The following is a 26,964-nucleotide window of genomic DNA, read 5'->3' on the forward strand; positions in this document are numbered from 1 at the left end:
CTGCCTATCGGACGCGCGCTACGGCGTCGCCGCCGTATTATCGAGTCGCTTCTGGCACGCCCTACAACTTCCTCCATTGTCCTTCCTTTCCGGGGTCCTCTGCGAGGAGAAGGATGGCTCAGAACAATTATTTTGGATTTACTCACGGCGGAACGCAATATGGGTACGAAATTCGTTTACATCTAATATTATTAAGTAGCCAGGATTAGACTGAGCGAAGATTCCGGGCCGTTTGCGCGACCGCGCGAGTGATAAAAACGTCGACACGTTTCTTCCAGCGGCCCAGCCGGCTTCGGCGGCCATTTCTTTCGTTCGATCGGGAAAGAGAATAGCGTCCGTTGAGCGTTCATCGAGCATTCTCGAACTCCGCGTGGCGTGCCACGTGCGGACGCTCGACGCGGAACGCGATATTCCTTTTATTCTACGATTGTTTCTCCGATAGGGCTACTAGCGCTGCCGCTTATCAGACCGGGCAACCGGGATATGCGGTAACCCCGGCGGCGACCGCGGCGACTTACACTCAACGACCCGCTGCCGCTGCCGCGACCGGCTACGAGACTTACCAGGCAGCTGCCGCTGCGGCCGCAACCGGAACAACGTATGCAGGTAACGTTCGATTATGCTGTATATATACATGGATACGAATATTATTCGAGCTTTCCACGAGCCTCGTGGATCTGCCTCGTGGACGTTTTGCGAGATTTATATTGAATGTACAAATATTTATGTCCCTTATGTATCACATTCTTGCTCCAAGATTTTTGCATTCGCATACACATTGAATTGGAGGCTCCGCTGAGAGAAGTTGCTGACCTTGCTCAAGGTGATTTGTGTTGAAAAGAAGGGATAAATCATTTTTATGAGATTTTTTTAAAGAAAATTACAAGTCATAAGATATGCATTTTTTAATTTGCGAGTACAATGGAAAATTTGGTAGAAATTTATATTGAATGTACAAATATTTACGTTACTTATGGATCATGTTGCTCCAAGATTTTTGTATTCGCATACATTGAATTGGTGTCTCCGCTGAGAGAGGTTGCTAACCTTGCGCAAGGAGATTTGTGTTGACAAGAAGAGAAGAATCATTTTTATGAGTTTTTAGGAAAATCACAAGTCCTAAGATGTGTATTTTTTAATTTCTTATTCAAATAATTACAAATATAGATCAGTTTTTTGTCAAATTTACTTTTGCGAAAATAAATGACACAAATTTATTTAAATAGTTGCATAAAATAGAATAAAAAGTTATATTTCTGTACTGTATAATTAAATTTTAATAATATATTTTTATAATTTGTGAAGAATAAAAAATAGAGACTGAGGAATAGTGACTCGTTCACTATTTCATGTATTTAAATAAATTATGATCAAGCTACCTAAAACTTGGAATATTTGAATAGATATCTCGTATGTAATAATGACAGTTGCGATACATTTTGCCTTGCAGCTGCAAACCCTGGTACTGTAGCTCAAACATACGATTACGGTTACGGTAGAGCTGCACCTGCAGCCACATACGACGCAACCAAAACCTACTATCAACAACCAGCTGCTGCTGCAGCAACTTATACTACTACTGAAACACATTACCAAGCTGCAAAGCCTGCTTACAGTACGACTAGTGCTTATACTGGCACTGCCAGACAAGCCACCACCACTGGACAAGCTAAAACTTATCAAGCATCTAGTACAGCTTACCAACAATCGAATCCTACACAGAGCGCTACTTATTCTTCAGGATACACAGCTCCAGCTACACCTGCTGCTACGCCATCAACTGCGACAAATAGTAAGTTGTTTGTTAAATCTTTTTCCCTTGTGCATTTTATCTCCAAAAAACTCCGGTCCTGTTTTGATCACTAACTGTGACGTAGGAACTAATAACATGAAATTGATCCTCTCATGACACGTGAAAAGATGAAAAAAAGGACAAAAATTCACAAAAGCTCTGCTAACATTCTCGAACGTGATAACAACTCGAGGATTTAGCAGAAGTCTGAAATTTTTCTATCTACTCCTAAATTATGGAGTAAATTTTCGAATATATCAGACTATCTCAATATCGCGAAAATCTTACTCAATTCGTATTTTAATGCATCTCGAAATTGATAATAGTAAAAATTTTGTGCCGCGCGAAAGTACAAAAGGTTTGGTGGACTCCTCCAAAGTTTGAGGTTTCAATTTCATTTCCCTTAGAAACGGCGAGTACAACGTATTCCGGCTACGACGCAGCGCTATATAGCGCTGCGACTATGTATGTAGCCCAACAGAGTGCAAACAGCAATTCCACTAACCAGAAGACTGGAGGTTGGCAGGGCTACGGACGAAAGGGATTCGGAGCTGGCGGGGGAGGAATGAAAGCAATGCGGCCCAAGCAGCCTCCCAAACCTCAGCAACTACACTATTGCGATGTCTGTAAGATCAGCTGTGCCGGACCGCAAACCTATCGTGAGCATCTGGAGGGTCAGAAGCATAAGAAGAAGGAGGCCTCCTTAAAGGTGCCGCAACAGCCCCCCGCACGTGGAGCAGGCAACAGCCTACGTTGTGAACTCTGTGATGTAACCTGTACTGGAAATGACGCCTATGCCGCTCACATCCGAGGTGCTAAGCATCAAAAAGTGGTGAAACTGCATACTAAGCTCGGAAAGCCTATCCCAAGTGCGGATCCTACTGTTTTGAATCCTAAACCGGCCGCAACCACCAAGGCCACCACGACCAAGAAGCCAACGATAACAGCGACTCCCAAAATCAATTTCGTTGCTTGTAAGTGTAAACTTCCACGTTCTTTTCGCATTGCAAAGTTATCAAGATTCAACAGTATATTTTTGCGAACATTTATATACATACGCTTTTGTAATATGTATTTCAGCTGGAAATTTGGGTACGGTGAATCAGAATCAAACTGTCGAAGTAAAGCAGGAAGAGCCAGTCACTGAAGAAGCTGTGGAAGAAGCTGCGGGCGATGAGAAGGATATCCAGCCGGTCGGTCAAGAGTACATTGAAGAGAACAAATCCGAAGATGGAAAGATTATAAGTTTCAATTGTAAACTATGCGAGTGCCGCTTCAACGATCCCAATGCCAAAGACATGCACATGAAGGGTCGTCGTCATAGATTCGCCTACAAAAAGAAGGTCAATCCCGATTTGGTTGTTGACATGAAACCTAGTCTCAAACAACGCAAGATGCTCGAAGAAAAATTACGTAGGCAACAAATGCGCGACGAATATCTACGTCGCAGAGAAGAGATTAACCAGCTGGGACCTATGGGACCTATAATGGATGAGGAAATGATGTATTGGGAAGAAAGGCGTCGTTACGAGGAAGAATGCGAATATTACGAGTGGTATCGACGATATGGACGCGGTCCAGGTGCACCACCCATGCCACGACCTTTCCCAGGACCACCGCCCATGATGATGTTCCCTGGTCCACAGAGACGACCAGATTCGTCGGATGATAAGCACGTATTAGCACATCATACGACCATTTATCCCAAGGAACAAGAATTATTGGCAGTCCAGAAAATTGTTTCTCACACAGAGAAAGCGTTGAAGTTTGTGTCAGATGCTTTAGCCGAGGCTGGTAAGTATGATTAAAAAAAAAAAAAAAAAAAAAAATATCTTCCACTTTTGGATTCGATCTAAGAAATTTCAATTATCAAGGATTACATGTGTTACTGTTTATAGGCAAGAAGAATACTCCTGTAAATGCTAATGCTGCCGTAGCAACACCGGCTGTGGCTGGTACACCACAAGCAAATGCGGACGCGTTAAAGAAGGATGAAGCCGACAAAAAGAAGGCGGTCACACCGCAGAAAGAAGATGGCAGCGACGGAAATCTCTTTTCATTTCAAAAGGAGAAGGAAGATTCTAGGATACTTCGTGGCGTTATGCGGGTCGGCAACTTGGCCAAAGGTTTATTGCTATCTGGGGATAATCATGTATGCCTCGTTGTATTATGCGCTGAAAAACCAACAAGGTATTCAAGATGATTTTATGCACGTATTATGTAATATATTATATTTTAATTTCTATATATATATAAATTAAATGTTATAGGACGTTGCTCAACAAGGTCGCTGAAATTTTACCTGGTGAACTGAAAAATGTAGCTCCTGAGGAAACATATAATGTCGGCAAGCATCCGGAATCCGCGGCTTTGACTGTCTCAGGTGGTACAGTTACCGTCAGCGTGACGCTTACCAGTCCTCTAATGCGTGAGACACCCAAGTCGACCGCAACAGCAGGTGATTTCATTGTTTCGCATTTTTATCGTGGCCAAGAAAAGGATAACTACAACGAAAGCAAAGTGGAGTTTTTTAGCGGAATTATGCACCCTCTTTATTTTCGTGCCGTTTTCTTCTATCGATCTATTTCTGCAGTTTTATATATTTGGTTTGTTCTTTTCATGGCCCGGAAGATTTTCTGTAAGTTTTTTTAAGCACCAGGACGATGGCGGGGCAGCCAAGGATGGTTCGACAGTTGCCAGTGTACATATACGCTCTAACATAAAGTTAATTTCTTTCTCGATATAGCTGCGTGTCTTACTTAGTGTGTCCACGACAGAGTCCTCCTTGTGAAATGCATTTTCGACTGTAAGAGGGTAAGCGATACTCGAGCGATATTGAGATGAAATTTTTTTTATAGAAAAGAGAGAGCGTAAACTTGATATGCGGTTAGATACCGGTTGCCCTACTCGCATATTACATACAATTATTTCGTTTGTAGTAGCGGCTTTTTGCATACTTTCTCTCACTGATGAATCTATTAAAACTAGAACAAACAATCATCGACGAACGATATTATAATAATAATTAACGGGAGATTTCATCGAACGTGGACACACACTTGCGATAGGAGAAAACAACGCTGAGGCAATCTTAAAACTATGGACTTTTTGATCATGCATAAAAAAAGACAGAAAGAAATCCCTCTGATCTGTTATCGAATGCTGTACGCATACATTCTGCGATGTGCATTACTACCACCATACCTCGGGATTTAACCGACCGTTCTTTCGGCATCGGTGCTACCTACCTTTTAAGCGGATAGAGGTGAACAATACCGATGTTGATAAGGATCGTCGGACGTTCTTGAATGGCGGAGAAACGCTAAATCCGATAAAAGAACGTTGAACGGGGGTTGAACTCGGTGTATTGCAAACGTACTACATTCGATCCAGGCTTATATATTTCTTTTTTCACGTTGGCATTATTATATCACGATATTAATTATATAAATAGCCCACAAATTAAAGGTGCTTTATAAGTTGAAATGAATACATATACATAATATAGAGAGGGAATACCTAAAAAATCTCTGGGCATGATCAAACACTCTAAGTGTTGTCTAAGCGTGTTGTGCTTTCTTTGTTGGAATCTCAGATAATGCTGGACAACAGCAGCAGGAAGCTGCTCAACTGCAAACTTCGCCCGCGGCCCCCACCGTGACGAAACCAGATCCGCCAGATGTACTTCCCAAGGCTAAATGTTTGGACGCTTTAGCTGCACTCAGGCATGCCAAATGGTTCCAGGTTTGAATCCATCAACTCACAAGTTCAACTCAAGATCTCGAATTGTCGAAGCGCCCACGTACTTGTTTGGCGCGATATATATATTTATATATATTTATATATATATATAATGGATTTTCTTTTATTTTCTCCTGACGAGAAACGCGAGACAAGTTGTTCTCTCTCTTTCTCTCCTTTTTAAAAGAACCGAATCGAAAGACGAAAAGACAAGGAAAAAAAGGGAAAGCAGTCTTAGAAACTTCCAGCCTTGTGACGGTTTTATTTTTATCATTATTCGACTTATACGATTCTGTCTGAATTGCCTATTTGATCTCACGTTCGATATTCGTCGTTTTTTATATCCGCTGAACTTTCGAACACTAAGTGCCAGTCGGTCATGTCCACTGTCTTCTTTAGAGTTACGTTTAGATTTTACGTTTGTGTTTCGCGCGCGTGGACCTACGCCCACACTATACATTATGATCAAAGAGAAATTGTTCGAAATAATATATAGATATATATAACAGTGGCATCGTCCGCACATTGGCTATCCGAAAACATAATCGAACGTATCGAACACGCGATCAGATATTTATCAGGCAAGAAATCTCGAACAAGTAAGCAACATGTAAATGTGTATCTCGACAGTCATTTGTGCAACGCTGCTAGATGCTGCATTTACATTTGCTTGGCTTTACAAATCTCTGCAAACACATCCAGAATAATAAATAGGAAACTTGTTTTCTTTTACGAGAAATCAGTCAATTCGAGTATGTGGATTCATTATTTGCGTCTCTTAGAATGTATGTAATTTTCTTTATTTTCTTTATAACGCAGATCGCACGATTGCGCTTTACGTCATTCAAACATATATAATTAATTATTCTGGATCGTCCTTAATGCGTTGTAGCCTAGGCTGCGTCTGTTCTAGGTCTGTCTTAATTTGAAAGTCAATTCGTCATATGTAGCGTACACAGCTTTTCTAAGATTATGCATTTTGTTCTATTTGTAATACTTGTATTTATATATAATATATGTGCGTTAACTGCACAGCTTTTGAAGATTAAAAGAGACAGACAAGCACAAACACACAGTAGCGCGTCATAAGTGTACCGGGTGTTTCTGTAAAGTAAAGAGTCGAGATACTAAAGATACTATGACATGAACAGTTTTTGAAAAGACATATATAAGCTCTAGCTTTTTTTATCATTGCGATAGGTAATTTACGTTTAGGAAAAGTGATAAACACCCGGTAATATTGATATGGGCTAATAAACTATTAGGGGCATTAGGCACGAGGCTGGGAGGATAGCTAAAGCCCACACAAAGTAAATTAAAGAATTAGTTTAGGCCGTCTTATTTCTCCAAAAGAAACCAAAAGTGCTTTCATCGCCGTATGTTAAATCGTAGTTTTTTAAAATAATTAATCCTGTTCAACAGGCTAGAGCAACTTCACTGCAGAGCTGCGTTATGGTTATCCGTATAATGCGCGACCTTTGCAATCGTGTGCCAACGTGGGGTCCGTTAAATCCTTGGGTGAGTATAGGATGTGTATTATTTCTCACGTGTACTTGTAACACGCAATCTTGAAAAAAATTTGTAATAATTTTGATGTGTATACAGGCATTGGAGTTACTGACAGAGAAAGTAATAAGTACTGCAGGTGGCCCTCTAAGTCCGGGTGAAGCTTTGAGAAGACTTTTGGAATGTGTAGCAGGAGGAATATTGCTACCAAGCAGTCCAGGTAATATTCGAGAATCTCTATAAATATATATATATATATATATATATATACACATTATATTTGATCATCGATTCCTCTTTATTTTTGTTATGATGAAAAAGATGACGAGACTAAGCATATTGTGATGGATGATTGCCGATCAAGTACGAGTGTTTCGTTATCTTGTATCACAATCGTTACATTTCACAATAATGCATTGATGAATTGGCAAACTGAACAAAATTTTAACGATGCTGATCGAATTCAACGGATAACGATGATTGGTAAATAATGCGTAGCTTTGTGCTTTGCAGGTTTATCCGATCCGTGCGAGAAGGAGCCGGTAGACGCGATAGGAAATATGACGTCTCAACAGAGAGAAGATATTACCGCGTCCGCGCAACACGCGTTGCGATTAGTGGCGTTCCGTCAGATTCACAAAGTCTTAGGTATGGAGCAACTGCCTCCTCCGAAATTCAAGGGACGATTTGCCAGAAAACGAAGACGTGATAACAGCAACGGAGAGGGCACCGATAGCGAAGCTTCGAAAAAGGACAAGAAAGCGGAAGAGATCAAAATGGAAACAGACTCGAAATAGATCTACCAAAAGATTCGTCTTTTACGAATTATATTAACTTATCGAACGTAAGAGAAGTAAAAGTTTTTTTTTTTTGCCGTATCAACTGCTTATTTAGGAAAATAAATATCCTCGGACCTTCGGGATAATTCGAAAATTAGGTGATATTCGTCCTAGGTTAAACCCCGAACATATAATCCGAGAACGAATAATATTATAATGAACGATGCGCTTATTAAGTTGCAATAGGGGCGCTCTTCGTCTTATCGCGTCCCTATTGAAAATTATTTAATTGCAATGATATGTTCCTGAGTCAGATTGTTATAATATGATCATTATTAATATAATATTATCAAAAACGAGAAATTTCGCGTGAGCTTTGTTTCTTGCAAGTTTCAGTAATTAATATGTCTGATCCGTGCGAGCTGATAGACAGGAATTAAAAATATGTAATATGCGCATCTCAAAATAAAGATAGGCAATTATAAAGTCAAGTTTGAAATTACGCGTAGATCGAATTTGTGTGTATGTGTGTGTAGTCATTACAGACTTGTAGAAAGTATACCCGTTTTCTCTCTCTCTTTTCTCTCACTTCTGCACAAAGTGACAACTATTTAGGGTGTACGCTATTACGTGCATGATTCACGTAAATGACGAGATATTTATAAGTCGAATGCTTCGAAAATGTTCGATGTGGGACAAGTGCACGTGTTTTTTAACAAATTGCCTTCTGTAGATTAACTTTATTTGCAGAAAGTCAAGCGACGGTGAAAACTTGTAAACTTTTCAATCTTCGAACATTGCCCATTAAGTGAGTTCTTACTTGTGTAGAATTTTTTTCAGTTCTGTATTTCGAATCATTGAATAAAATAATACATGTACGCCGCAATTATAAGTTTACTGATATTTATTTAACAGAACTAATTTATTATCTAGCTTCCCCAATTTTCTTCTTCCCTTGAACCGTGTAATACTGCATTTCATTTTTTATATTTTATTTTGCAGAATATTATTAATGGAACATGAATTATAATTCTTAGAGATAAAGGCCAAGAAAAATATACGACCAGTTTAATCATCGATTTTCTTTAGTGAAGTATTTTTAGATATATGTAATCTAATACTATTATTTTCTGCCAATCATGTTAGCTTTATTAAATTTTGCTTTTGTACAATATCGACCAAATTATTACAGAAAGAAATATTCAAAATAATTACATATATATAATTATTATATATTCAAAATAAAGAATAAAGTCCCCAAAAGATCGAATCAGCGAAGGTGATTGCATCAGTTTTACGAACTTGACGTTGTATTCCGTGACTCTGCTATTCTATAATTTCATATTTGTGCGATTCATGTTTGTGCACATATATATAAATAATACGTCAGAGTTCAGGATGAAAATATCTCAACAAAGAAATATATGTTCAGCCATAAATTTCTTCATCGCATTTATTCTAAAAAAAAATATCTGCATTGAGAGTTATTTTTATAACATATTCTGACACAATATTAGGTGAATGACATTGTGTATAAGAAAATTTATTTCTAAACAATAGAGACTAAAAAAAAAAAGAAATTTAATTAATCTAATTTTATTTTCTTTTTAATGCAAATATATATATAAACACAAGGATTATTATCTCGAGTATGTCAGTAACCTCGAAAACCAATAATTCAAAAATACAATTTTTTTAATCATCGCTAAATATAAAATAATATGTAGATAATTATATACATATGTATGGACATCGAGAATGCTCTGGAACATGACGTGTGTTCTTTGTCGCAAAGTCGATACGAAATTGCGCCATTTGCACACATGACGCAAACGACGAGCCAATCAGCGAGACCCATCGACGTTCTCGACCAATGAGACGCCAGCGCGTCATTACGCCGAGTCATCGTGATGTTATAAAAGCGAGGGTCGCGTCGTTCCAAGCTCAATAGTCTGTGTTCGAGTGAGAGATACGTTTCGTTTCGACAGCGATCCATAATTACTTGCGAATCTACGATAGCCAGAAGCTTCCACTAATAAGGTACAAAGTGCTTTCTTCTCTTGCAGAAAATTACGGAATTTTTCATCCCAGCTGAAATATTTGCGCGAGAACGAATATTATATACATCTCATTAATTTGATGAATTCGTTAAATAAATTACAAATATGCTGCATTCCAGTAAAATCTTTGCAAAAAAATGTGCTTGTTTTTATAATCGATGTCTCGCGACTTTGAATATCTTTATCTAAATTGCGTATCGTCTTGAAAATGAGTATATATACGTGATATCGATCGTCGAGTCTCTGTTGCTAAGCGGAACACAATGGATTTATCTCGAAAGATCGGTACATATCTCGGAACATAAGTCGAAAAAATTTGCTCGTTTGTGTCCGTATACAAGGCAATGAAACGAAATGAGCGAACGAACAGGATTTATTTAATGCTTCTTTTGTGACGAACGTGATTTCTCCGAATCATGAAATGGCGTGACTCATCGAAACGTTTACTGCGCAACGACATAAACTCGGTCAAAATGGCGGCTGCTGATTTTATCTGCGTCATGTCCCCCAGCTACTAGTAGCTTCGATTTTTTCTACTATTAATATATTTTAACATTTACATGCAATTTCAAATTTGATGCATGAAATATCTGCAATGATATACATTTTGAAAATAATTTTTATTATGAATACATTTTTAATATAATTATTAATAAATTTAAAAAAATTAATTTATTATAATAAATTTTGAAAATAATTTTTAATATAATTTTTAATATAATTTGAAATTTTATTACAGAGCACCATGCAGATTTTTGTGAAGACGTTGACTGGAAAAACAATAACTCTCGAAGTAGAAGCCTCCGATACTATCGAGAACGTAAAGGCGAAGATTCAGGACAAAGAGGGCATTCCACCTGACCAGCAGAGATTGATTTTCGCCGGAAAACAACTTGAAGACGGACGTACCTTGTCCGATTATAACATCCAGAAGGAATCCACTCTCCATTTGGTTCTCAGATTACGTGGTGGAATGCAGATCTTTGTCAAAACCTTGACTGGAAAGACCATCACGTTGGAGGTCGAAGCGTCAGATACTATCGAGAATGTCAAAGCGAAAATTCAGGATAAGGAGGGTATCCCTCCGGATCAGCAAAGATTGATCTTTGCTGGAAAGCAGCTTGAAGATGGCCGCACGCTTTCTGACTACAACATTCAGAAAGAGTCAACTTTACATTTGGTTCTTCGTCTACGCGGTGGGATGCAAATTTTCGTCAAAACCTTGACGGGAAAAACCATTACTTTGGAGGTGGAGGCTTCAGATACGATTGAGAATGTCAAAGCCAAGATCCAAGACAAAGAGGGAATTCCTCCAGATCAACAGAGATTGATCTTCGCAGGCAAGCAGCTGGAAGATGGACGCACCTTGTCAGACTATAATATACAAAAGGAATCAACTCTGCATTTGGTATTACGTCTTCGCGGAGGTATGCAAATTTTCGTCAAAACTCTCACTGGAAAAACTATTACATTGGAAGTCGAAGCATCAGACACAATTGAGAACGTCAAAGCTAAAATTCAGGACAAAGAAGGCATCCCTCCGGATCAGCAGAGATTGATCTTTGCTGGAAAGCAGCTTGAAGATGGTCGCACACTCTCTGACTATAACATTCAGAAGGAGTCAACTTTACATTTGGTTCTCCGACTACGTGGTGGCATGCAGATCTTCGTCAAGACACTCACCGGTAAAACCATCACATTGGAAGTCGAGGCATCAGACACAATTGAGAATGTCAAAGCTAAAATTCAGGACAAAGAAGGCATCCCTCCGGATCAGCAGAGATTGATCTTTGCTGGAAAGCAGCTTGAAGATGGTCGCACACTCTCTGACTATAACATTCAGAAGGAGTCAACTTTACATTTGGTTCTCCGATTACGTGGTGGAATGCAGATCTTCGTCAAGACCCTCACTGGTAAAACCATCACATTGGAAGTCGAGGCATCAGACACAATTGAGAATGTCAAAGCTAAAATTCAGGACAAAGAAGGCATCCCTCCGGATCAGCAGAGATTGATCTTTGCTGGAAAGCAGCTTGAAGATGGTCGCACACTATCTGACTATAACATTCAGAAGGAGTCAACTTTACATTTGGTTCTTCGACTACGTGGTGGCATGCAGATCTTTGTCAAGACCCTCACTGGTAAAACCATCACATTGGAAGTCGAAGCATCAGACACAATTGAGAATGTCAAAGCTAAAATTCAGGACAAAGAAGGCATCCCTCCGGATCAGCAGAGATTGATCTTTGCTGGAAAGCAGCTTGAAGATGGTCGCACACTATCTGACTATAACATTCAGAAGGAGTCAACTTTACATTTGGTTCTTCGACTACGTGGTGGCATGCAGATCTTTGTCAAGACCCTCACTGGTAAAACCATCACATTGGAAGTCGAAGCATCAGACACAATTGAGAATGTCAAAGCTAAAATTCAGGACAAAGAAGGCATCCCTCCGGATCAGCAGAGATTGATCTTTGCTGGAAAGCAGCTTGAAGATGGTCGCACACTCTCTGACTATAACATTCAGAAGGAGTCAACTTTACATTTGGTTCTCCGACTACGTGGTGGCATGCAGATCTTCGTCAAGACCCTCACTGGTAAAACCATCACATTGGAAGTCGAAGCATCAGACACAATTGAGAATGTCAAAGCTAAAATTCAGGACAAAGAAGGCATCCCTCCGGATCAGCAGAGATTGATCTTCGCTGGAAAACAACTTGAAGATGGCCGTACACTCTCTGATTACAATATTCAGAAAGAATCCACTCTGCATTTAGTTTTGAGGCTTCGTGGTGGTATGCAAATTTTTGTCAAAACTTTGACGGGGAAAACTATTACTCTGGAGGTAGAAGCTTCGGATACGATCGAAAACGTTAAAGCCAAGATTCAAGACAAAGAGGGAATTCCTCCTGATCAGCAAAGACTGATTTTCGCGGGCAAACAACTCGAAGATGGACGTACTCTGTCAGATTATAATATTCAGAAAGAATCTACATTACATCTTGTACTCCGTCTTAGAGGTCGAAATGTCTAATATTTTCTATAATAATTCTACAATTGTGATTTTTTTTTTTGTTAAGTACTCTGCGCTAAATATTTTAATTCTATTTATACAACTCTGTTAATATAAAATAAAATTCCCTTTATATTATAATACAGTTCAAATTTTATTTATTTAATATTGTGAAAATTTTGTGAGAATATTGACAAATAAAGAATACGTTTTTTTGGTAATTATTCTGTACATCTCTTGTGTGTCTCAAACATTATCATAACCTCTTAATTTATGACTATTTTTATTTACAGAAATAATTATTAAAGATTGGATTAAAGGTATAATTAAAACATTTCTTTGTGATCATATTCGTATAAATTAAAAATTTAAAGGAGCATATCTGTGTGATAAAATCTCATTAATATTTTTTATCTTTAATAGTCGTTGAGTATATATTTATTATGTAAACTTTACTTGTATTCTTTTGAATATTTCTATTGAGGGGAAATATAAATATAAAAACTAATTGTGTAACACAAAATAATTAAACATTAATATATATTTCTATTTATTTTTATATTAAATTATATACAATTCTTTAAAATTTGTAGCATAACATTTAGAAAAAAATAGAAAGAGAATATTTCTATAATACCAGAAATAATAAAACCTATAATTAATACTGCAATTATTATCATTATTTGTATTGAATAATAATTATCATAACTGTTTTCTCATTACTTCTACTATTTAAAAATAGGGTTTTTTTCTTTTTTTTTAACGATATAATAATAACTTGCAGTAATAATTATCTTATTAGTTTAGTTATTGATGCTACTTTAAATTAATATTACTGTAATTTTAATTTTACAATTTATGAGATATTAACGTCGGTAATTTATCAACAATTGGTTGGTTTATCAGCAATAGATTGGTAACTTGTTAATTGTTGGTAAGTTATCGACGTTGATATCGCGAATTGCAGTTTCGAATTTTTGTTCGTACTACTACCTCTTTGTTCATTATATTTTTCTAATACTTTTCTAATATTTCGGAATTTAAATGTTAGCAGTTCGCACTTTATCGATGTCACTAAATTACTAACATTGATGATTCTTGGTTTATAGATTTAAATTTCGTTTGTGCTATTTCTTGGTTTTTTTTAAATATTTTTCTAATATTTCAGAATTTAAATGTAGGTTAGCAGCTCGAATGTACCAAAATCGATAATTATACTGTTTGGTGTCATTAATTCGCGTACCGTTTATATAATTCGAATATAGTTAATAATTAATTATAATTACAAAATAAATTAATAATTAATTATCAATTAATTAATTAATAATTCATAACTAAAATTTTTAAAATTTTTTCTTATATTTGTATGTTTTCGAATTGCGAAAATTTAAACTCTCAAATATATTGTCAAAATTAGAGTATAAAGGAGCCTAGTTTTGAAATATGTGATACATGAACACTACAATTATAATTCGAAGAACTTTAACTTTATTTTACATACTTTCTCTGTCATTTTTACATTATAAATAATAAGAAATTCTGATAAAATAAGAAAGAATAAATTAGCTTGCTACAATTTAGTGTTTATAAATAATACAGTGAAAACGTGCAAAATAACACGGAAAAAATTATATTTTTTTATAAAAATTAAAACAAGAGATAGAGATAAATTGGCAATTAGCTTTTGGTTTCGTATAAAAACAACTTGACTTGAAAATGATATTCCTGGCGATATCCTGGGGCGTGATATCAATTCAATCGTATATAGTTTCCGGGACTAATTGAGCGTGTAAATTATATTATTCCTCGTTTGTATAAAATAAAATACAAATTAATATTACATAACAAAATCACACGGATATTTTCCAATAATAAGTCTAACAAGTATTATTTATAATATTATAAAATAATAAGCAATTTTTTCCTTTTTCTTTTTCTTTTTTTTTTTTTTATAAAAAGAGAATCAAATGACCGAAAAACGGTGGTTGTTATCGATATACAGATATTTCATATCTTATTTTCGCGAACGAAATAACGATCGTCGTATAACTGTGCTCTGTTGCTGCGTGTTTCACAATTATTCGCACTTCAATAGCAGCAGTGAGCACGCTGGGCGAGAAGATTAAAATTTTCATTTTTTTCGCGCCAGTGAAACACGATGTATTTTTTTCCGGGCCATACATCGCGCAACATCGATAGCCACCTAAAAAGACAAAAAAGTAACATGTAATTTTGATAACGCACATTTTCCTCTCATTTTGGTATATCGTGTCTCTTTCGAGGAAAATGAGTGTACAATTATTATCGCTTGCGAAAAAAAATGGCAGACTCATAATTAACTGAGGGAGGAATTATTTTTTATTCAGTTATATGTAGCTTTAGAAAAAAAAATTTCACTCTCTGCGATATAATAGAACGATATAATAGAATATATATATTTTTTACAACTATGCGTTAATTGCTTTCGAAATGTCGCGCTTTCAGGTAAGTAAGAATTTTGCCGCGATATATTTATATTCTTTCCACGACGATTACCTCGATCCCGCTTTGACGACCCCGGTTCCGGTATAATATATACATACACATTACAAAAGTGTTTATACAAGCGCATTTGAGCGTGTTTCTGTGCGTGTATGTGTGTGTAAGGTTAATGGTGTAAAAAAAGGTATTTACATGAGAGGCTGGGGCAACTCGCGCTCTGTGTATCATACGTATCAGCAAGTCGTGTGTACCTTAGGTAGGGCTGTGAGAGAGAAGTCGCAGGGAGTACCGTGGAAACACACGGGACTTGTATTCAGTCCAACTCGATCCTCGAACTGGTCCCGTGTGCGTGCGTGCGGCGTCAGTCACAGCATCCGCGTGGTACTTGACATTTCGTGCGTTTCGCGTCGCAAGTTGTATCGCGAGATAAGCTACCCCGCTAAATAATTAGTAATACGAGTCGCGTTTTTCCGCGGACAAGGCAACCGAACTCCACTTTATGATATATATTTTTTTTTTTAATTCCGCGAGGAGAAAAGTCTAAATTTTCACGGCACTTAAAATATAAATTTGTAGAAAATCACGGAAATGTGTTCAATCGCGTATATCGTTTATTTTCAAAATAGATTTGGGGAAAATCTGTCGATGAACATCATATATATATATTTCATCGTTATAATTTTTATTAGAAACATTAAAATTCCAGACCTTTAGATTTCGTGAAAATTTTAACGAATAAAGAATTTATTTCGACATTTCGAATAATTTCGATTAATATAGGATAATTATATATACACTATGCATACATAAAATAATTATATAATAAAACAATAAATTATATTATATATATAAATATATAAATATACAGGGTGTCCCAGAACTGGCGGGAAAGTTTTTAATGGCAGATTCCTGGTATCATTCGGACACGATTTTTCCTCAGCGAAAATGTTGAGACACCAATAATTTTCGTATTATAAGCAGTTGAAAATAAAAGGCTTTTTGGAAACTGAGCCTTGTGGAAATAAAATATTAACCAAACTACATTCTTCAATTAATTTTAAGTAGAGTTTGTTTTAATAGAATTTTAATATAAGGCTTAGTTATATAAAGATACATAATAATAATAAAAATTGGGAACATGCTAAAATTGATGGTCTCCCTCAACATTTTTACTGAGGAAAAATCGTCTCCAAATGATACCAGAAATCTGCCATTAAAAACTTTCTCGCCAGTTCTGGAACACTCTGTTTAATTATATACAAATAAAGTAAATGTACTTCTTTGTCACATCTACTAAACGCTTTTTGTGCACTGTTTTTGTTACATCAAATTGTAAACATGAAGCCGATGAGACGAATAGCGATCCAAAGGAAACACGTGAAACACACATGAAAAGGTCGAAAGGATTTGGCTTGGTTTCTTTTTCGGAGCGGACTCGGATTGATAAAGAACTCGACACGACGGAGGGTTGAAGGATCGTCGATACGAGATCGAAGCGTGCTGGTGAGCGAGACAACAGATCCATCAGCGAAGATGAACGGCTTGACGGTTTGCTTGGTGCTCCTCCTCTCGATGATGCCGGGTGAGTCTGCAAGATAGAGAGAGAGAGAATGAGAGATTAGATTCCTATTAATTAAAATCCTATTAATTAAAGTCCTGTTCTTTTAAATCTCAAACATATGTGTGCCTTCTAATTATGCTATATTCGCGGTCTGAAGATTAATGTAGATCTCCACAGTCTGCAGGGTTTGCTGCATGTTATCCAAATAAAATTATATAGATGATCATCTAGATGGAACGTTGGTATTATCTTATATAGATAATCTTTATATAGATAATAAAAATATGTATTATTTATATAGATCTGCATCTTATAGATGACAAAATGTGTTATCTTTATCTATAATTATTTAGAGTAATATTCAGATATTTTGGTTTAGAGTCATAGCACATAAAAATACTTAAGCAGTAAAATAAAAATATGAATGTATTCTTATATCCCTTTTATAATTTACATTTTTTTAAAACTGTTTGTATGAGCAGTCTTAAAAATATTATCTGGAAATTATCTAGATGAATCACCATATAATTTTATTTTTTATCTAGATATACTGAAAATGCTGACAGTCTGTGATATTTGTGAGTGACTATTAAATTTTATTCCTATACCAGAATTTTAATTTCATTAGTTCGAAAAAATATTGGACTAAGATTATAATCATATGAAATAAATAATTATCAATGAAATGGCAATCTTTAAATTTTATATCTGATTTTAGTTTTTACTTTTTATGCTTGAATTTCCCTTTTATCTAACATCAAGCAACACTCGAAATATTAAAAATAACATGATTTCGTATCAGAAATTAAATTTTCACAGCTGACGCTCTGATTGTTATCAATCAAATGATTAACTAAATGGTGAAATAGAGAGCACAATTTTCAATTAAACGCTCATCAGCCGAACCCTCGCAATGAATGAAGAAATAAACGAAACAGGTTAATTAAATAACTAAATAAAGAGACAGATTTGAAAAATCGAGAAAAAAAAGGAGAAATAAATTTTGATTAAAGTATGTATTAATTTAATTGTTTTAACATACTCTCTGTTCGTGTTTTAATCTCTTTCGATCGAATGGAAATTTGCTCCCTGAAATTACTCGCACAAAATGTTTTGAAAATCATGTATAAATTAAAAGTAATTGAGAGTAAAAAAGAATACTTTAGTGTAACTTCACGAGCGAAATGTATACGCTTTACGTCGAAACTTTTTGCCGGCAAAGGGGTCTTGCGCAAAAATTAAACTCCGGAAATAGGAACAAAAACATTGGACGAGTTGTTAAATATGCTCGTGCGTCGCATTCAGCTCAATGTTCGTAAATTTGTTATCTTTTTTCCGTCATGTATCGTCTAACTAGCAACAGAGCACGAATTATTATTATTACTGTCGACTTTAATATCGCGAACTACGAATATAGCCATGTGGAATCTGTATACCAGATTGGCATAGAATGCCTCGCGACACCAGCGTTTTCGCTTATAAATTCCTCGGTCAATTTTACGACAGATAAAATCTCGCGTGCTCAAATAATTTTCCTCTTCGATCAAGTGACCGATTTCGAGTCTGACAAATTAAACTCTGCCTATCAAAAAATCAAATATCCAAATAAGAGATTACCTTAAATCGACTCGCACGCTTGCGATGCTTTAATTTGGGAAAATCTCTATTTTTGCATAAAATCTCTTTCCATAAAAATTCGCGAGTTTCGTCGAGGATCGAGCAAGAGAATCTTCCGGATATGCATTTCGTCTCCGTATTGTCTCCGAATGTGTCAACATCGATACACGCGTGAGAGGGATACATCGTGAGTTCGACGCAGGTTTTTACGATCATTTCTGTGCGGTGGCACAGCTGCGAGCCAGAAGCCGCGGAATCCAACGTCTTTCGGAGGACATAATCCGATTTCTTTCCCCGATGTCGAAAGAGATATCGTCCTCGTCTCGAAACGAAGGCCTTTCCTCGCTTTCCTCCTTTTCGTCGCGTCTTTCTTTCGCGTTTTCTCGCCGACTCGGGGGCTAAATATAGAGAGGCATCGCAAGAAGGGTCCCTCCAACTATGACGGGTCAGAAGTAACTTGTCGCTATTAGCGGACGGGATATAGGGTCGAAAACGCGGCGAGAAGATAAACTTAAACGCGAACGATGTACGGAATTAGGACGTCGCTATGGAATTTTATTCAATTTTCTCTCCGCGTTGCGACTTTTCGCAAAAATAAGTATACGCAGTGTTTCTAAAACTAGGAGTCAAAATAAGGAATAAAATAAGTCCTATAAACATGGGTTCAAATAATTTTGCACAGCGTATTAATAGTTCATTTTTATGTGGGTTTTGAACATTTGATTTTGAGAGGGAGGTTTATAGAATATAGTATTTATAGAAATTTTTTTTTTATTTTGACCCCTAGAATACGCTCTTAATATCTCTGACATAGTTTTAGAAACTTCCTATATAAGATGTTTATCAGAATTTTGCGAGATAAATCTATCTGGGGAAAATAATAATAAGGACTTTGCAACTTGGGGTTCTTCTTTTATCGTGTTTTATTTCCCGATAGAGATCTAATAATGACGAAATTGCGAGTTTGCGCGAGGAGATTGGTTTCTTAATTTGTTCAAAGAACTGATTATTTTCGCGCGAGATCTACCATATATATCTCGCGCGATAATAATCAGTTCTTCGAACGAATTATAAAAGCTAATCGATATGTATCGTGAGAATGCAAATTCAGTTAAAATCGGGCAAAAACACGCCGATGCTGATTTCGAGATTTGCAAAATGGTGGGCGAAATGTGGGGAAAAATGAAGAGTTTCACGATCGAACGATAATTTATCGCGTGATACATCTTTTCACTCTCGACTATCTGTCTATTATCAGACTTTACATTAGTTGAAAAAGTAATGGAAAAATTCGCAAAAAGGAAAAGATAGTATTGCAAATTATATATAAGCTTGAAAATGGAACACGTTATGTCATAACTTAAATGAGAAGAATAATAAAATAGGTAAAAAGTAATAAACAAGACGGAAAAACAATATATGCTGATTAATATACATATTTAATATAAATGTAATATTCAAAACTATTTGGTTTAATAGTAAAAATATTTTCGCAATCGGATCACAATTATTTTTTTTAATTTGGAAGGGGAGATTTTAACCCGAAAAACACCCTTAAAAATCCGCCAGTGTACCTATACATATATGTATGTATAATATATAGGGATAATTTAATGATAGTAATAAAAATTAAAAAGTGTAGTGAAATATTAAAGTATATTTGAAAGAAAAATAAAGTCTGTTTAGATTAATTACCTTAGAGATAGCAGGCTAATATTTTTAAAAAGATCTTATTGATAAAAATGATTGCGACCTCGATATTGAATTAAAATAAAAATTAAATGAAAAAGTTTAATATTTTAGTCTGTTTGATTATTAATTCAATTTAAAACTCCCCATAAGCTCCTCATAACTATTTATTTTTAAAATCAATTTTGAATAAGTAAGCTAACTTTTAAGCTTTTAGGTTCATACCCTGAATATGGAATTTTTGTTAACTTTCTCTTATTTATTTAATTTTAATCTTTTTAGGAGAAATATTTTAATCAACATTTATGATATCTGTTTTTATTTGATTTTATATTTGACTTTATCTAATAACAAATCTCACAATCAGTGTTTCGTTCAACCTATCGATCTTGTTTCAATAATAACTGCGATTACATATTTTGTTTCTTTTTTCTAATTATATATATTTGGTTGAAATAAATTCATCCTTATATATATATATACATATAACACTATATATTATATAACTATATACATACTAATAGACAGGCAGTCGAGAGTGAAAAGATACGTTGCGCGATAAATTTTCCCTCGTCGATTGTGAGAGTTCTCATTTTCCCGAGCGTTTTCCCGCATTTCGCAGATCTCGAAATCAGCATCGGCGTTTCTGTCCGGTTTCAACTGAATTCGCTTTCTCACGGTACATTGATTCCTTCAATTCGCTCTACGGGCGGACTCCATTTCCCAAATTCCGCTTCGTTGTTCTCTCCACTGTCATAGCAATTTCTCTCTCGTGTGTCCGGCTTCGCAAGTTCAAAGCAGCGTATCGCTCCCGAGCTCGTTCATCGTTGCGCTTTGTCCTTAAAGATCGTCGAAATAATATGGCACGTGGAGAAGACTTTTTGAGCGCCTTCCTTTTTACGATTCCATTCGACGAGTAGCTTTTCTTAAATGCGTTTCTTTATTTGCGATCATGCGAGAAAAGGGCTGCATTTATCGGAGAAGTGTTATCCTCTCGTGACACGCGATGTAGAAAATGGAAGAATCACTATTAACGCGAAACGAAAAAATTCCGATTTAACGATCAAATAAATCTTAAAGTATATTTCTTTATCGAACCGTCTTTTATTTCTAAAAAAAATCTAAATCTAAATCCAACTGAGAATTCGTTGCGAGAATTTAAGGACGAAGAGTAACGTTGTCAGCTGTTTAAGATTGTTACAATAATTGTTGATGATTCGTAATAAAAATTGTTTCGCGATTTTGATCTCTTATTTTTTTTCTTGTCAAAAAGCGAAAGCAAGAGGGAGCATTTATCCCCCTTGGAATTCGTAAAATAATTAAGCATTTGCTCTCCTTGTGAATGAACACTGGAATTTGTGCAATTTTATTTAATATAAAAATATTAAAATAACAAAATAATAAAAAAATGAAAAAATAATAATAAGAAACAAAAAAATGTGAATTATGCCCTTCCCTGGAAAAAATCCTGCGGACGCCCATGGCACCGAGTATACAAGTTGGCGAGCTGTGATATTATGGTGATCATATTTTCTCCATCGAGTTCTGGCGAGTTGTAACGAGCTGCGTTGTTTAACGCGTTATTTTTCATCGGAATCGAGTTATCAGTCAATGGAACGCAAACATTGCGCGAAATGTTTGCGGTTCGATCGACCGGACAGAAACTTTGAACATGCTCTGTAGAGTTAACAGAAGAGCGATTTGGATAACGACAAAAATTTGGGCAAATAAACGGCGAATAAAGGCGCGCGTATCCAAACCTGAATCTGGGATTTTTCACCAAATTCCTCGATCTATTTTTTTCTTCCTTCTTTCCTTCCTTCTTCGCGCGATCCCGCATACATTACGTATGCTAATAAGTTTTGTAACTCGGTACGCACGGTGCGTGCTCCTCTTGTTTGCTTTAAAGCGAAACGTACGGGCGATAAATCGCGCTGAAACCGACGCGTAATTGCACGCGTGTTCGCAATTGGTCTCTTGGTAAGTATCCACCTCCTCCTCGAAATTCGATCTCGCGATCTACGATTAAATTCGAACCTCGGGGCGACGAGCGACCCGGTACTCCAACAAGCAGCTTATTCTTAAAAGGAGTTTCGCCACTTTACAAGAGAGCGCGACAACGGAATAATTAAAAGCATTTTCTCAACAGCAAATTCATATATTTTCAGATGTACAGAGTGTTTCTAAAACTATAAAGATTTTAAAGGCGGGCTTTAGGGCGTGCAAAATAAGAGAAAAAGTTCCTATAAACGTGAGTCCAAAAATGCTTTCCTCCGAATTACAACCCTTTAAAGATGGGAAAAAAATCGAAAAATGTATTGTAATTCTCGGAAATTTTTTTCACAGATCGTTGAAAGTCTTTTTTCGATCTGTGAAAGTCTTCGGAAGCTACATTTTTTATTTTTTCATCCATCTTTAAGGGGGCTGTAACTCGGAGGAAAAGTATTTTTCAACCCATGTTTATAGGAATTTTTTTTCTTACAATACTTTGACTCCTAGAATACACCCTTAAAGTCTCTGACATAGTTTTAGAAACACCCTGTATAATTTAATTAGAGTTTATTGAAAAAAAGGGTGATTATGTAGAAAAATAACACAGTATCATTTCTATCTTCAATTGAATTTTCTATATCTCAAAATATTTAATTAACTATTACATTGAACCATCCTTATAATAGTAAGAATTCTTGAGAATCGTAAATTTTCCAGCAAACGAGGGAATTCTTCTACATTTCTTACACGGCTATTTTTTACATCGACGGAATCATTGCCTTTTCTTTCTCGTTTTCTATTTGAAATCGAGCGAGATAGCAGTGACGTTAACATTTTTTTTCGCAATACCAATTCAATATTCTCGACCGACCGTTGTTCCGCTTAAATTCTCGCTTGTTGCACGTTTTCCTAATTGAATTTACATTTCTGATCGGCCCGGCAATCGGAATCACAAACTAATGCGGTAATATACACGCGTATACATATGCATACATATATATATATATATGTACGCATACACAAGTATATCGAGAAGTGCATGTACATACATGCATTTCCATATGCATGCGCGGTTCCGGATAGATGCGGGTACACTTTCGGAGTATCCCCGGTGCATGCATTTCATTTTCGCCCTTTTACATTGTGTTATTCCGACACACAGCGAATACCGAACAGCGAAAATGCTTTACGTTCCATTGTTCGCGAAGTTGCCAATTTATATCAGAGCGAGCCCACCGGAAGATATAATGGCGCTATAACGCCTTACGTTATTTATGGTTATGACGCAGGCATGCGGAACACAATGCTAATTAATTTCCGGAGTGACGATAATTCGGGCCCGAATTTACCACGTTACACGTAATATAAACTCGTCGCCCTGTGATTATCCTTTCCTGATTCGCGATCCATCGCGCGCAATGAAAACATTTTCAGTCAGAAAGTATTTGTCGTCCGTCGACAATAGAGTTTGTTTATTGTTATAAGCTGGGACGTTTTATCTCGCGTGTAAAACAGTAATATTTCGTTAATCGCATTTTTCGACATTCTATTAAATTAATATACGGAAAATAATTTATTAAATGATGCAACCCTCGATTCGAACCTCCCTATTTATTGGCTATTTAGAATGAAAAATCCTTTATTAGAATTAATAAAGTATTCATAATAACAAATCTGACAATGAGCTATTATATACGTGTATAAAAAAAATCATGAAAATATAAATAATTACAATTTTCTTATCAATTAGGTTGATTTATTATAAGGTCAGGTATCGATATTTTGATTGACTGTACAGATTGACAAATTCTTTTCCATAATTAAAGTGGATTTTTCAATATCTGTAATAGCCAATAAAAAGATTCATGATCGAATCCAACTTTGCGCTGTTATCGATCAAACAAAACGCTGTCTTAGAAGACTTTAAGAGAAGCTCAAAAGCTATTATACGTAACCTAACCTAACCACCGAGTATGTAGCCGACAATATGGCGATCAACATTTGCGTGCATCACACATTAACGTATCACGTAATTATGCGTCGACGCAAAGTTACAATTACAGGCGGATATATAGACCTTTTTTCAAACGAACGAAAATCACCGATCGACGACTTATAGATCTCGACGGCTATTAATCAAAGTCCTCGGAAGGCGATCCGACTTTCAGGGGGAGTTGGCGCGAGTCTGTAAAACAGCGCGCTTATTTTTCATTTTACTCGCGTAATGCATAACGAGTGCCAGACTGGCTCCTTCCTGCCGTGATCGACCATCATTTTCAACGCGTTGTATCTCGAGAGTGCCCTGTAACTAATAACGGCGACTTAGTTTTTACCAAGGAAAATTATCGGGTGTATATACGACTATCTCCTCTCGAGACGTGCAATCAACGATGACGATCGGTTTGTTGTTTGTTTCCCGTCTCTCCTTCGATTCTTGCTAACGTCAACGTCGCGTTTGTCGCGTCTCAGGGGGATATATAATTTGAGAGGAATAATCGTATCTTTACACAAGAGGAGGCGATTATAGCGCGAACTCTGTAACTTCAGGATTTTAAACGATTCATGGCGACTTGACACGAGGCGCGATCGGCTAATGTCCGTTATACGTTTATAGTTTATAGTAATAAGCGGTTTCTCGGCGACACGCGATATTCGATACATGCGATCGACTTCCATCCGTTCGTACCTCTTTTACAATGAACGAGAGAGTCCGTATAGAACATCCATTTTGCGGCTTTGGCGGGTAATTCGATAGAACTGTGTCAGTGCCCACAAGCCTCTCTCTCTTTCCGGAGAAGGTAAAAGTTCTGTGCCGCCTTTAAAAGCGATTCCGACATTAGAAACGTCGTCGTTCTTTCTGGAAAAGTCATCTCGGGATATATGTATACGCGGAACTGCATATATCGTTTTTCTTTGCGAGCGAGATTCGCATCTCACGTCGCTGATGACGAGTCTCGGTGGAAGATCAGACGCGCCGATAGAAATTATTCAAGTAGTATTAAACATATATAGGCAATCTTTGGGGTTTTCACCTCCGATTAATCGAGATAATTACGCGGCAAAGGAAGAGAGAAATACGAAATTGCTCATGGATATTTCTCCCTCTCATCTGTATAATCACAAAAGTCTAGATATATGTATATCGGATGAATTCTATATATTATTTATATTTTAATGTAAAGTATGCATAAAAATTTTGAAAATTTTTTTGAAATAATTCAATTCTATTCAATATAAAATTAAAAAAATATATTTAAATCAAATTATTGTGAAATGATGATAGTCATAGAGAAGACCCTGTTAGAAAATTTATACAATAAAAACAATTGTATTTTTCCCATTTATTTTCAGAATCTATTCTGTTCTAAAATAGGTGCTAAAAAAATCCTTATATCTTAAGAGAAAAACCCTCTAAAAATTAGTATTAGATGTTTCTAATTTATAAAAATGTAGACACGAAAAATGAGGATTTGTTTTTATATTAACGATAAAGTACATATTATTTTACAGCACACTGGCAAAGAAAGCTTAGAACGAATATGAAGTACGAGACCTGGGTTCTGAACGATTAAATTATGTTACTCGCGAACACTTCTCTTAAGTCGCTGGAGAATCTTCTTTTTCGACCCACTAAACTTCATCCATTCTTCTAATAAACTAAAACCATTCAGTGACAAAGACTGCACCGTTCTACTAAATTGCGGAACGAAAATTAAGCATTTGCTCTCATTTTAAAGAAATACTGGAATTTATTTCCATATATTTAACATAAAAAATTAAAATAACAAAAAAATTAAATTTACAAAAATAAAGCAAAAACAATTCTGCTCTCTCCTAGAAAAAATCTTGCTCATTCAAAGAATTCCCTATAGAAATAAAAACTTGAGAAGTACCTGTTAAAAGAGATCTTGATAGTGTACAGTCCTCTTACTTGGTAAACACAATAATTTTTTCGGCGCATACAACCCCCTACCCTTCCGCAATTTAAACCGCGAGCTTGAGGGATTCGACAGATGAGGGAGAGACAGATCGAGGAAGCTTCCGTTCCGCTTCGCGAAATGCATCATTACTTATTCCGGAATAGCGCGGAATCTGGCGACGACAGATTTATCGGGTGAAAAATTCACACGCGGGGTTGGAGAGGGAGGAAGGAAAGAAGGGTGAAAGGAACGACGACAGTCACCGCGGTCGCGGCTGTCTTTCGGGTTTTCGGATTGCCAAATGGGAAAACGTTGTTCCTGTTGCGAGGGAAAATTGCTCGACCGACCGCGTCAGTCGTCGAGGTAGAGGCCGAGAAGTTGCACGCTTTGCTGGCCGGGCAAATAAATCGACGTGACCGATATTCCGGATTCGGTCGTTTCCAAGGGACGTTTTCCCATCTCTCTCTCTCCCTTGGAAAAAGAGATTGCTGTTTACGGAAACGCGACGAATAATTTAGACTCTCTCTCTCTCTCTTTATTTTTTGCTCTCCTTATTCGCGCAATATTTTTCTCGTAAATATAACTACGATTCGATCGAGATTGAGCTTCGATGCACTTTCATATATATGGATTACAGAAATTAAATACATCTTTTTCTCGACGCGTTATTCTCGCCCGTGTATACGTGTACACGAGATAAATCATATATGTACATAAAATGATAAATATTTTTTTGCTTTTATTTAGCAAAGCAAATGCGCATCGAAAAAGAGTAGTGTATATGAATAAAAATATATGAAACGTGTGCTTGTG

The 26,964-nt window shown here is 36.3% G+C and overlaps 3 protein-coding genes and 1 long non-coding RNA gene across 9 annotated transcripts in view; 3 read left to right on the forward strand and 1 right to left on the reverse strand.

Moving 5' to 3' along the window:
- Positions 1 to 34: 34 nt before the first annotated feature.
- On the forward strand, positions 35 to 8,704 carry Zn72D (Zinc-finger protein 72D). Of its 3 annotated transcripts, none has more exons than XM_085488547.1 (11): positions 35 to 163; positions 443 to 606; positions 1,451 to 1,792; positions 2,200 to 2,766; positions 2,873 to 3,586; positions 3,691 to 3,982; positions 4,063 to 4,250; positions 5,388 to 5,536; positions 6,956 to 7,051; positions 7,139 to 7,259; positions 7,538 to 8,704. In XM_085488547.1, the coding sequence occupies exons 1-11, from the start codon at positions 114 to 116 to the stop codon at positions 7,834 to 7,836; spliced, it is 2,982 nt and encodes a 993-aa protein (XP_085344673.1). In that variant the 5' UTR covers positions 35 to 113; the 3' UTR covers positions 7,837 to 8,704. The 3 variants fall into 3 exon arrangements, with proteins under 3 accessions (XP_085344673.1, XP_085344674.1, XP_029163070.2); XM_085488548.1 differs by having other exon boundaries at positions 2,311 to 2,766; XM_029307237.2 differs by having other exon boundaries at positions 36 to 163; positions 7,553 to 8,704.
- Positions 8,705 to 9,759: 1,055 nt separating this feature from the next.
- On the forward strand, positions 9,760 to 13,112 carry Ubi-p63E (Polyubiquitin-63E). The gene is made up of 2 exons (XM_029305934.2): positions 9,760 to 9,858; positions 10,618 to 13,112. Exon 2 carries the CDS (start codon positions 10,624 to 10,626, stop codon positions 12,910 to 12,912), a length of 2,289 nt encoding a protein of 762 aa, XP_029161767.2. The 5' UTR covers positions 9,760 to 9,858; positions 10,618 to 10,623; the 3' UTR covers positions 12,913 to 13,112.
- A 2,523-nt stretch (positions 13,113 to 15,635) lies between these two features.
- The window catches only part of LOC114934663 (uncharacterized), a 46,463-nt gene continuing 35,134 nt past the window's right edge, over positions 15,636 to 26,964 (forward strand). The window contains exons 1-2 of one of the 4 annotated variants that reach the window (XM_085488541.1): positions 15,636 to 15,853; positions 16,717 to 16,954. In XM_085488541.1, the coding sequence (XP_085344667.1) occupies positions 16,906 to 16,954 (49 nt within the window). In that variant the 5' untranslated portion in view covers positions 15,636 to 15,853; positions 16,717 to 16,905. The remainder of the gene's footprint in view (positions 15,854 to 16,716; positions 16,955 to 26,964) is intronic. The other 3 variants (XM_029307360.2, XM_029307359.2, XM_085488542.1) reach the window with 3 other exon arrangements.
- LOC146720389 (uncharacterized) overlaps positions 16,807 to 26,964 on the reverse strand; it is a 30,229-nt gene continuing 20,071 nt past the window's right edge. The window contains exon 2 of the long non-coding RNA XR_014926077.1: positions 16,807 to 16,960. This is a non-coding gene — a long non-coding RNA (uncharacterized LOC146720389). The remainder of the gene's footprint in view (positions 16,961 to 26,964) is intronic.

This window comes from Nylanderia fulva, unplaced genomic scaffold, assembly GCF_048542155.1.
Source record: "Nylanderia fulva isolate GAGA-0341 unplaced genomic scaffold, ASM4854215v1 Scaffold7, whole genome shotgun sequence".
NCBI classification, from domain to species: domain Eukaryota; kingdom Metazoa; phylum Arthropoda; class Insecta; order Hymenoptera; family Formicidae; genus Nylanderia; species Nylanderia fulva.

Coding starts and splice junctions, on each gene's coding strand:
- Ubi-p63E (XM_029305934.2), top strand. CDS start 10,624: ATGCAGATTTTTGTGAAGACGTTGACTGGAAAAACAATAACTCTCGAA.
- Zn72D (XM_085488547.1), top strand. CDS start 114: ATGGCTCAGAACAATTATTTTGGATTTACTCACGGCGGAACGCAATAT. Junction 2,767..2,872: donor CAAAATCAATTTCGTTGCTT/GTAAGTGTAAAC, acceptor TATGTATTTCAG/CTGGAAATTTGGGTACGGTG. Junction 3,587..3,690: donor AGATGCTTTAGCCGAGGCTG/GTAAGTATGATT, acceptor TACTGTTTATAG/GCAAGAAGAATACTCCTGTA.